At 34.4% G+C, this 12403-nt stretch overlaps 1 protein-coding gene across 3 annotated transcripts in view; it reads left to right on the forward strand.

Moving 5' to 3' along the window:
* LOC149781455 (peroxisomal targeting signal 1 receptor-like) overlaps positions 1–11036 on the forward strand; it is a 77049-nt gene extending 66013 nt beyond the window's left edge. For all 3 annotated transcript variants that reach the window (XM_089935541.1, XM_089935540.1, XM_089935542.1), the window contains one exon: positions 114–11036. In XM_089935541.1, coding sequence (XP_089791667.1) covers positions 114–315 — 202 coding nt within the window. In that variant the 3' untranslated portion in view covers positions 316–11036. The remainder of the gene's footprint in view (positions 1–113) is intronic.
* The last annotated feature ends 1367 nt before the right edge of the window (positions 11037–12403 follow it).

Below are 12403 nucleotides of genomic sequence, written 5' to 3' on the forward strand. Positions count from 1 at the left end.
TTATAGTTTGTAGCAAGCATAATGTCCATGAAATTGGTAATCCATGGTTCACACAGAAATCATAGTAATTGTTTGAATTTGTGCATGTTATGTTGTTGTTTTTGTTGTTGCAGGGAAGCTGTGGAGCATTTCCTGACAGCCCTCAACATGCAGAAGCAAAGTCATGGTCTTAAGGATCCACATGTTGTCATGTCACAAAATATCTGGAGTACACTACGAATGGCAATATCACTTTTAGGACGTCCAGATTTATATGAAGCTGTGGACAAGAATGATATTGATTATTTAAACAAAGAATTTGGAATGACTTCTTGATGTAAGCAGAGAGGCCCAGAGGCTCTAAATGTGGAAAAAATGTCTTCAAATTTAAAAGCAGATATTGTGATCAGTGTAAATAGAGAAACGGATATAGCTGAACTTCCTGGAGTGTTAAAGTTGATCTTCAGCTGATTTTCTTCTGCCTTAAGTAGCAACACTTTCACAAATGCAGATGTATTATTCAGGGTTCCCATGCTTTCGGGGAAAAAGTTGGGAGCAATGATACTTTTTTTTACGACCGTGATAAGTCCTTGAATTTTGTAAATATTTATGTAAGTCGGGAAAACCCTGGAATTTTCTGCCACCACTTGATGCCCGAACAATTACGTAATTGAGTCATAACTGAATTGAACGAGTTCTGACCAGAATATTTGGAGGCTGCAGTATAGATCATCTGGGTGCTTGCCATAAACACATTTGTTGAGTCAATCCAAATGGTCAGTGGATTAGATTCATCTAGTAGACTTTTTCCCCCAACAGACAGCTTGATATCCATATTTTTTCTTACATGGAAGATATGAAAACCAATCTAGCATCACAAGAGGCCAACAAGGTGTCAGCAAAGCATAGCCGCTTCTTACCAGATGGCCTAGCAAACTTAAACATTGTTAAATCAAGTCAGACTCGCATTAAATTGATATGAAAATTATTTATTTTCTCATAAATTGCAAGTATTAAAATCGTTATGTCTTTAATCTGCTGAAAGACAAAATAAAACTAGGACGTTGATGAAATTTGACCTGGTACTCGTGATTTGCATTGGTAGTCATACACAAATTTCAGAACCCACATGTTCATGACCTCATAGATACAGTAGTCACATGCTATCTAATATCCCATTTCAAGCATTGTAGAAAAAAATATTAAATGAAAGTCACATGCTGGTTGTAATAAAAATACAAAATCGAAAGAACACAAAATTATACAATTATAGATGAATGATACAACGCCATGAATGGAATTTCCTTGTCTTGGTCCAAAATCCCAACAAAGATTCTATTCATCAAGGGACACTCAGGATATACACATCACTGGCCACAAAAATCCCAACTCTCTCAACGTCTACAGAAAACTTAGTAACAGCCAGAGATGTGTTATGTCAAACACGCTTTCTTTTAATTTTGTTTAGCATCTGAAATGTGCCCCAGTTCAATCAAACATATACTTACAATCTTTAATGATAAATAATACATTTACCAGTTAGAAGGAATGATTTTTCTGTCCACACATTAATCTATAAGCAAATTTCACGGTAGCACTTGCCATATTTCCAAGGCAGAAAAAGTAATTTTCATATAAACCAAGAACTTGAAAGTTCAGCACATTATTATCTGCTAGGGTCCATATTTGGAGGGTCTTTCATACATGGGGATAATTTTACAATCAGTATTAATTACAATACAATTAATTACAACACAAGTATGTCACAAAACAGTTTCACCTCGAAAGAAAAGGAGAGTTATATACGATAGTGACACAGATCTCTAATTACCCATGAATAATCTAATGCAACCTTACTCTTTGTTACAGCTTATATTAAGTATAACTACAGTAGAGATGTGTACCCAGTATCGTTTAATTATTTACAATATAACTTTTCAAAATTGGAACTGACAAAAATGAAACATTTTCTTGTAATAAATATGAATTATTTATTGTTAATATCATACAACATTCATATATTAAAAGTGATAATACCTCATTATTATAATAATAATAATAATAATGAGGACTTTGTATAGCGCCTAATTTTTAGAAGCTCTAAGTGCTTTACAACATTAGACAACACCTATAAGATAAAAAACATATAATGAAATGATTACAAAAACAAACACCAAGAAATTAGAAAACATTAAAAAAACATGCAGAGAATATTTAAGGTAGGAAACATTATTCAGTCTTTTAAGTTTGTTCTTGCAGTCGAAATAAGTGAGTTTTGAGAGCCCTCTTGAATGTGATTACTGTGTCTTTGTGTCTAAGTTCATTGGGCAATTCATTCCACATTGCTGGGCCCATGTATGCAAAAGAACGCTGTCCATATGACTTTGTTTTCATAGTGGGAATAATGAGTATACGATTGTCAGAAGAGGAGCGTAAGTATCTTGCTGGTATGTATGCAACGTTTTATGTTGTTTTTCTTCTTTGCTCACGCATACAAATTGTGTACTTCGGATGCAACGTCACATCACAGCCCTCAATGACATATTTGTATTAATGAGCCACATGTAAACTAGACATGAACTATATTACACTAGTGAAGAGTTCTTTTTACTTTAAAGGAAAATATTTGGTGAGAAAAATAATCTTGCCTCGTGGGGAGACAAATGTAAGCCCTTGACTGGGATTTCTTTGTCTCGGTCCAAACCCCAACATAGATTCTATATGTATCACATGACTACCACGTTAATTTGTGCTCTCTGCTTGATGAATCTGACTGGCCAGATTGCAGCGACAGCAACAGGTTTCTTGTCGTTGTTTTCCAAATATGTTGAGAATTATATGTTCTTTCTGGTTTTTACAAAAGGTATCTGACTTTCATTTAATATAATTGACTTTCGTACAACAACATTAAAAAGGATTGTGCTGTTGATATCATGTGACTATTGAGATTCGTGAAGTCATGTGACAAGTAATACAAATGGCTTTTACAGGACTAGGTTTCATATATGCTATACTTTCATCTAGACTGTGAGTGGGTTAAAGATATAACCATAATAATACTTGCAATTTCAGAGAAAATCATTTTCCTATCAATTTGATGCAGGTATGAGTCGAGATAACATCGTTTAAATTTGCTAGGTCCGCTAGTAAGCGACTACCATATGCCGCTAGGCCTATTACAGTGGCAGCAAATTCCATGTTTTATATATGCAATTTCTCTGACCCCACAACCCAACCTAAATGTGCAGGGGGTGGGAATATGTGGAGGAAATCCAGATTAGAAAATGGATTGCTATTCATTTTAAGCCAACTTTGTTGTCCAAAATGTTGAATCTGAGCTGAAACTTGGTGAGAAACTATTACACAGTGACATGTGGCTGGAAGCATTGGTTTCAGATCTTAAATGGAATGCCGGAGAAATGGGTAAATTGTTGTCCCTTGTATTAAACTAAAAGATGATACGAGCTGGTATCAGTACAAGTTTGGGGACTGGTTTATCGAATTACAAGAAGACAAGTTGATTTTACAGAAAATTCAGTTCTTTATAGTACAGCAATTATAAATCTGAAGGTCTTTTGTCAAAATTTAAATCAACCCCTTTTGTAAATGTTTCTGAAATGATAAATTTTGGACCAAATCGTCTTAAGGAGTTAAATTATTTGAAAAATCTTGTTTGGGATTTTATTGGCACAGATAAATTCAAAGTTTTTCTTACAAGATAAGATTCTAATGTTTTACATTTATTGTTTTTTCATACTGTGATAGGAAATTTTACTTTGTATAACATGCATATACATTGTTATATAATTATTTAGAATTAAAGGTTTGAAAAGAAACAAAACAAATTTATGTTCATTATATTGTTTCCACGTTGCGATATAATACAGGTCAGCATAATTAGAATTTGTATTCTGTACATTGTAATGACCTTACATGCCCATTTCTAGGAATATAATCAAACTTGTTTTGTGTGATACATTTTTTGGTTTTGTACATGATCATCTTTTTTTACTTAGATGTTTTGGAGAGTCTTGAAATAGAAACATCTTTAGATTTACAAGATTCATTTTTTTATAATCTAAACTGTTCATTATTTCCATTCAATTATGGTCATATGTGAACCTTGAAAAACAAGTTCTTCCTTGAAAAACCCTGGAAATGACATGGAAATTTATCTTCAGAAAAGCGTGGGAACCATGAGTTGAAGTCTAGGGACAAATTGGTGATATTAATCCAGTTCTTAAGGCTTGTCATCACTGTGCTTTAATTTTGGGCTGAGATGCGCATTACTCCCTTTTGTCATTTTAAATTGGATCCAGCTCACCTGGTATAATGTATATTGGGAAGATGCCAGAGTAGAAAAACAAAAATTTTGGTTGCACCATACAAACAGAAATCATGCTTTGCAGGAGGAAACATTTATTTTGTCCAGAAACTCATTTATATGAAGTAACAATTACAGGGTGCAATAACATTTTTTTACTACAGGTAAAATTTGTCAGTTTTTACCTCTACTGGTCATAGATCAGAAGAGTTGGTGGAAAGGTATGTTGTCAGCCGTCCATTAGTACATGTTTTTTTTATTGCTACTCCTCCTAAACTACTTGGAGGATTGTCATTAAACTTTACACACACATTCAACAAATGGTCTTGTTGGTCCTAGATAAAAATGATACTGGTTGCACGTCCATTATAGCTGCCATGGTATCCATCATGAAAATCTTGTTATCACTGCTCCATCAGAATGTCTTCTTATGATGTCTGATTGGTCCCTAATGAAAATGGTGCAATGCTGACATTCAGTATGGCCAGTATGTGAACAGTCTTGAAAATTATGTTAATGCTACTCCTTCTAAATGCTTCTTAATCAACATGGGTTTTTTGCAGAAAGACTTTTTATGATGTCTAGTTGATCCTAAATTGAAATGTTGCTGATCTGATATCCAGTATGGTTACCAAAGCAGCCATTTTTTTAATATTGTTATTGCTGCCTTTCCTGAATGGATGGTCACATCAACATGGTGGTTTTACTGAAAAACAGACTTGTGATGTTCTAGTTGGTCCTAAATAAAAATGGCACTGATCTGGAGCCCAATATGGCTGCCACAATGGTCATCATGAAAGCTTGTTATCACTAAAGTGATATCACTGTTGGGATTTAACAGAAAGACTTCATATGATGTCAACTTGGTCATAAATGAAAATGGTGCTGATCTGATATCCAATATAGCCACTACAGCAGCCATCTTGAAAATCTAATTATTCTCCTGAATGGAAAGTTATATTTTGAAAATATTATCTCTACTCCTTTTTGAATGGATGGCTATATCAGCATGGGGTTTTCACCAGGAGACTTCTTATGCTAATTAGTTACTCCTAAATGAAAATGCTGCCAGTTGTACATCCAATATGGTTGCTATTTTTACTTTCAAAGTCCTCCTTCTAAGTGGTTGGTAATAATTGACATGGAGTTTTACTAACATGCTTCTAAAGCGCTTTCCCTTATGGATCACTGCCGTCTCATCTCTGTTGGCATGGGTTTGAGTCTCGGGCTTGGCCAATGTGGGTATGTGAGAAAGCTTGCCAGTAGCTTCTCATGGGTTGGTGGTTCTTTAGGTTTTTTTTCCCTGTTTCTCCCTCCACCATTATTACTGGCCGCCATGTATAGCCTATGTTGTGCTGAAAAATGGCATTAAACCCCACAACAACATCTATAACTCGTAATGTGTACAGTCACTACAAGGTTCTTTCTGGTGTTTTCCTGGGTTCTTCCTCCACCATTTATTCTGGCTGCCATGTATAGCCTATCTTGTGCTGAAAAATGATGTTAAACCCTAAAACAACTTCTGGGTCTTATTATTTTGATCTGACATACAATATGGTCATCCTGAAAGTGATGTTATGGCTATTCTTCCTGAATGTGTGGTTATAAGGACATGAAGTTTTTACTACAAGACTTTGTATGATATCTTCAAATCAAAATGGTGCTAATTCTGATGTCCAATGCAGCAACCCATAACAGCCATCTTCAAAATCTTATTTTTGCTACTCCTTCGAATGGAAAGGCATATCTTGAAAATGTTGTTATCTTTGCTCCACTCCAAATGGATTGCTGTATCATCATGGGGTTTTGGCTAATAGACATCGTATGATACCAAGTAGGTGATAAATCAAAATGGTGCCTGTAGTACATCCAATATGGCTGCCATGATGTCTGTTTTAAAGATCTTGCTTTCACTACTGCACCTTAATGGAGTTTTCACCCAAAAGTTACTTTTTCCCAAATGAAGATGGTGCCAAACTGATACCTAATATGCGTATCACAACAGCTGATTTGAAAATCTTGTTATTGCTGAAGAATTTTAGAATCCTTCAACACAAAACAGTTGAAGGGACTAAATAATCTTACCTTGAATGTCAGGAAATTCTTTTTACCCAGTCCCATCGAGTGACTCTTGTTACATTCATAGTTTTATTGAAATTAAACAAATAGCGATATTGGATTCAATTTGTACTTCAAAACAATCATCTCACCTCTGTCTGCATGTTGCTGAATCTCAGACTCAGCTTATGTGGGTATGTAAGATAGCTTGCAAGTAGCTTCCCATGGGTTGGTTGTTTTTCCCGGTTCCTTCTCCCCCAGGTATACTGACTGCTACATATAGCCTATCATGTGCTGAAAAATGGCATTAAGCCCACAAAAATCAGACGCTGATAGCTAAATTTTCTTAAGTGCTTGACTGTGTCTCATAAATGCATTGATGAATTTCTTGTGCAGACATATTGAAGTCTGAGATAACAATTTAAACAGTGAAGAAGGGGCCCTGAGTGGCCGAGTGGTCTAAAGCACTCACTGTTCCGGATCACTGCCATCTCACCTCCATCTGCATTGGTTTGAGTCTCGGATTCAGTCAGTGTGGGTATGCGAGAAAGCTTGCCAGTAGCTTCTCATGGGTCGGTGGTTCTTTCCGTGATTTTCCCAGGTTCTTCCTCCACCATTAATACTGGCCACCATGTATAGCCTATTGTGTGCTGAAAAATGGGGTTAAATCCCACAACAACAATAAACAGTGAAGAGGAATTATCAAGGCAAGATTGGCGCATCCTGTAGATAGCAGTAAAGATTGGAAACTTTTATCCAGAGGGAAACCCCAAAAACTCTGCCATCTTGAAGGCTCTTCCATTAAAACATACATGGAACGCAGGGAAGGCACTTTTAAAGTGGGGTACTCACCCAGAGATGCAAATTAGAAACTTCTTATCATTTTAGTATGAACTCTGTGAAATCAAAGTATCCTGGCATTTATTTTTTTAAACTGCCTTCCCTGGGTACCATCTAATTTGAAATGGAGCAGCCCTGATATGCTAGAGATAAATTCAGTCACCTTTTTCATTATTTCTTTCTAATATGAATTTTTTATTGATGTATGCATGTGCAGTTTCACACCAAATTAGTGTGAACATTTCCAAATAGTAGTTCAGTTATTGATTTATATGAGGGTATGGAAGGTGATATTTCAATGTAAATGCTTTAAAATATTTGTTTCAAAATATGTTTTATACAAATTTTAGGCATTTAGTTTCTCATGTATATCTTTCTTAACATTAGGCTCAGATTAATAGAAAAACAAAATTGCTAGAAACAGATTGAAATGATTTTTGCCAATCATCAGAAATATAAACAAGTTGATGTAGCTTGGATATTTATTGATAAAAATATGTTGTTTAAAAAAGAAAATGAATAATGAACATGAAGTTACCTATTTTCACTATGTTAATACTTTTCATTATATCCTTCTGTAAATTGATATTTTAAAATTGAAAGAAATAAAAAAAATTCTGATGTGTTCAACTGGCTCTTCCCTTAGGTGGAGCATTTGGAAACCATTGTAATTTATATAAAAGGATAAGAAGATATTCACACTTGTTGTTAAGCAGCTCACTCAGATATTTCACCTGACTAAATCTGCAATAACAATCTTTTCAGTCTGATAAAACTGGAACTAATATTTTATAGCAATCATAATAATGCTTGAATTAATAGATGTATAAAGCACATAGGGACATTATATTGTTGTGTTTCATATGTTATCTATTCAAAGTATATATACAAGTAATACTAATGTATTTGTAATAACTTACTTTGACACTATTAGTATGTTAGGGCATAACAATTCAATGTACATTACTATTATTGCATACTTATTGATAAATATCCCCATACCAATGAGATGAAGGAGATAGAGCATTTTGCTTGATAGCACATGTGTTTGTTCATTTATTTGTTTGTTCATTTGTTACCTATTCAGTATCTTATTTTAGCAATTTCACCTCCACTTATGAAGATTGGAATGTGGATGCATCTTGGGAAGAATTATTTCAGCCATTCTGAAACTTGAGCTAAGTATTAAAAACATCATTCCAGCATATCTTCCGCATCAGAAATGTCTAGTTAGTAATTTGTTCAGCATGGAAGTATTATTATCATGAGTTTCAGCTTGGAATTGCATGTAACCACTGTAATCAAACTGACTTTGTGACACCATGATTAGTCTCTGATTATGGCCGTCAGTGACGATATGATACTTTTAAGTGAATTATTTTGTAGAAATATAAAAATTTCCAGGATTCTAAACAGATTTCCAAACTGAAATCTTATGAGTCCTTTATTTTGGACAGTCACGAGCTTATAGCTGTGATTGTTCATTTTTCATGGAACCAACTGATTTCTTGTCTCATGCTCCTTCTGCTTTTCTGGAGTCTGAAGGTCAGAAAATTCATCACTGGCAGGTAGTTTCTGAGACTGCGACAGAATAGAAAATGTATCGTCATGATTTTAAGGTTCAGATGTATTCACTGAGAAATTTTTACTGAATGATTAATTAAACACACATTTTTAAATGTTTTGCCAAATGAAGCAAATTAATCAACAATAAAACAATTTAAAATTTGTCAACTGTGACAACTGGGTTTGCAAGCCGCCATATTTTTCAGTTTTGTTTAAATGATTATAATTTGAATTGCAAAACAAATGCCGATATTTTATCAGAAGTGAATCCAGTCAAGTCGTAAATGATTCTGAATTTTTAAATGTATTGCCAAATAGAGCAAATGAAAAAAGAAAAAGTTAAAGTGGGTCCACTTACTTTTGACAACTGGTTTCACAAGCCACCATATGTTCCACAGTTTTGTCTGATTGGTTATAATTTGATGTACAATCAAACAAATGCTGACAGATAATCTCAAAACACTCTAACCTTAATTCAGTTACACCTAAGCATGGCAACAGTGACCTGTTTGCTCTGCCCAGTTCATATTGGTCTTGGGTGCAAAATTATTGACCAGCAAGGTGTAAGCTACTGTTGAGCAGATGCCAATTACTATCTCTTACAGTAAATTTATTATAGACAGTGCACACTCAGTAAAAAACCTAGCCTAAGGCAAATCAAAGGCATGTGAGATTGATGCTATGGCCAAATCTACGCATCATAAAAACACACAGGTCAGAATTTCCGTATGTCAGAAATAGGTCAGATTTAAATTCCAAGTGTCAAAACCTAAAGGTATGTGTCTATTAAGAACCCCTGTCTTCTACATACTCAATGTAATAAATAAGTAAATAACATGGACTTTCCCTTGAATTAGAGCAACTCTACCATGCCAACACCAGATCAGTGTGACCATATAGTCAAGCCTGAGTGACATGGCATTTTTTTAAAGCTGTTAATGACTTCCTCAATTTCTTTGACTCTATTTCACCTTCACTTGTGAAATTTGCTGTGTGGATGCATATCAAGAGAAGTACCATACCAAAATTAGGTCATTGTGACCAAATTTTCATACCTGAGTGACTTTTCTGTGTTCAGTCATTTATTTGTTACATTCTTGGTTTCTTTGACCATATTTCACAAAAACTCTAAAAAAAATTGGTATGTGGCTGAATTTGAAGAATAACTAAGCCATTCCAAAAGTAGGTCACTAACCCAGACTGCATTGATTTTAATTAGTTAGTTCACTCAGACTGCTGCAACAATGTTACTGGTAATATCAATGAATGATATATCACTTGTGCCTCTTCTGCAGCATGAAATCTTAGAAAACTTTGCCTGTCAGTTTCATTAATAATCATTTACAAATATAGTGATGAATACAGAAATTTTATTACTAGGACTACCAAAATTATAAACTTACAAGTAGGAAGGTCAATTTACTAGCCTAGGGCTAATAACTACTGATGGTTTCAAGCCCAGCTATACCAATAATGGAATCAGTGTATTAGAGACCTGAAATTTTAATGATGACAGAGAACTTATAAATGATAATGACTGGCTTAATTCTTTTCTTTGTGCTTTTTATTTAATATAGGACCAGTGTTGTACATTGAAAGAAAGGCAGTTGCAGTAGCACTTGGCTATGGTGTTTCTATGTTTATTCCCCTCAGTTCTTAACCAGATTAGTTCACTAAATTTTCTTATATTTGTGTAATTAGTACTAATATGTTGGAATGATAAAGAGGTCATTTATTATATTTTATTGTTAATTATTATACTCACCTGCAAGTTAACCCAACTGCAAACTGCACAGACCCAGATTTGACATCACATAATATGCTAACAGACCTTGGTCTAGCAATTTATTTAAGAGTAATCAGTTGAGCAAACAATATAGACCTTGATTTGCTGGAACATAATGGGATGACAGATTAGGGCGTGTATTGTTTACAGTTTGACTCAACTTACAAGTGAATTTATATGGTATTCATTTGGAGATGATTTCTGCATGAATGAACTGTCATTTGATGATATGTAGGCAGTGTAAGGATGTTGATTTTATGAATGAATCAAAATGTATTTGATTTTTAATGAATGTGCAAGGGAATAAAATATGTGAATGTGTCAAAGAGGAAAATTGAGAAGATAGCCTATGTGTTAACTGGATATTAAGGTGATATATAATGCTTTATAAATTACTCTATTTTTTATCTTGTCCGATCTATTTATAATTAAATAATGTGATAATGACAATGAAAATAAATTAAAGAAAATCAGTAAGAAGAATGAATTTATTTTTGTCTCATTTTTTGTGTATTGATTTTAAATGGAACTGCTGTTTATTTTAGATGCCACAATTTCTCATTATGATTGTAAAATGAATCATGAAGAGTTTATGAGCTACAGTAGATTTTTTCTTCAAAATAGTTTTTTTGTTCATGAACTCTTATTGACATTTGACAGTCATCTAGCTATGTTCGAACATGTACTAATGGAAAAATGGACTTAGTCTGAACAAATAGCTTATTGAGACTCCGCCCAAGATTTGAATCTCTCGCAGTTTCGATTGGTAATGATCTGGGCTCTTTGAAAACTGCCTTGGGGTAATTTAACACTTACTTGTTGCTCTCAGATTTCCGATCCTGGAAATCCTGAACTTGCTCCAACCCAGTCTTGACATCACTGACTGAGTGCAAAACAAACAAAGGCACCTCTACCTGGTCATAGAATTCCCTTTGAATTTGACCGTGAACGGGTCGTTGCATAATGGTTAAACAACACACAGGCAGTTTCTTTGTGTCCAAATCAGTCTAAAGTCGTAATCTTACATAATATATATTGATAATATTCCAGGTGCTCTTACTACAAATTAACTATAAGAAAATATGTGTGTATATGAAGCATGGATCATCAGCAAACTTTCCCCCACAACATGACAACCTGTAATTCTCTATTCAGTGGATTCTTAGCATATAAAGATGTGGTTGTTTACCTGTAATTCTCTCTTGATGCTTTTCATTTTTAAAATTGGTATGGAGGTACAAGCAAATGGGAGGGTAGGTGTTTCATTTTTAAAATTGGTATGGAGGTACAAGCAAATGGGAGGGTAGGTGTTTCATTTTTAAAATTGGTATGGAGGTACAAGCAAATGGAAGGGTAGGTGTTTCATTTTTAAAATTGGTATGGAGGTACAAGCAAATGGGAGGGTAGGTGTTTCATTTTTAAAATTGGTATGGAGGTACAAGCAAATGGGAGGGTAGGTGTTTCATTTTTAAAATTGGTATGGAGGTACAAGCAAATGGGAGGGTAGGTGTTTCATTTTTAAAATTGGTATGGAGGTACAAGCAAATGGGAGGGTAGGTGAAGACTATACCTTTTATTCTCCATTCTATAGATTCTTGGGATAGAAAAATGTAGTAGTCTACCTTTTTATCTCAATTGAATGGATTCTTGGCATATAATAAATGTGGTGGTCTACCTGTATGTCTCCATTAATAGATTCTTGGCATATAAAACATGTGGTGGTCTACCTTTTATCTCTATTGAATGGTTTCTTGGCATTGAAAAATGTGGTGGTCTACCTGTATGTCTTCATTAATAGATTCTTGGCATATAATAAATGTGGTGGTCTACCTGTATGTCTCCATTAATGG

This window comes from Sinohyriopsis cumingii, chromosome 15 (assembly GCF_028554795.1).
Source record: "Sinohyriopsis cumingii isolate HCF-2022 chromosome 15, ASM2855479v2, whole genome shotgun sequence".
NCBI classification, from domain to species: domain Eukaryota; kingdom Metazoa; phylum Mollusca; class Bivalvia; order Unionida; family Unionidae; genus Sinohyriopsis; species Sinohyriopsis cumingii.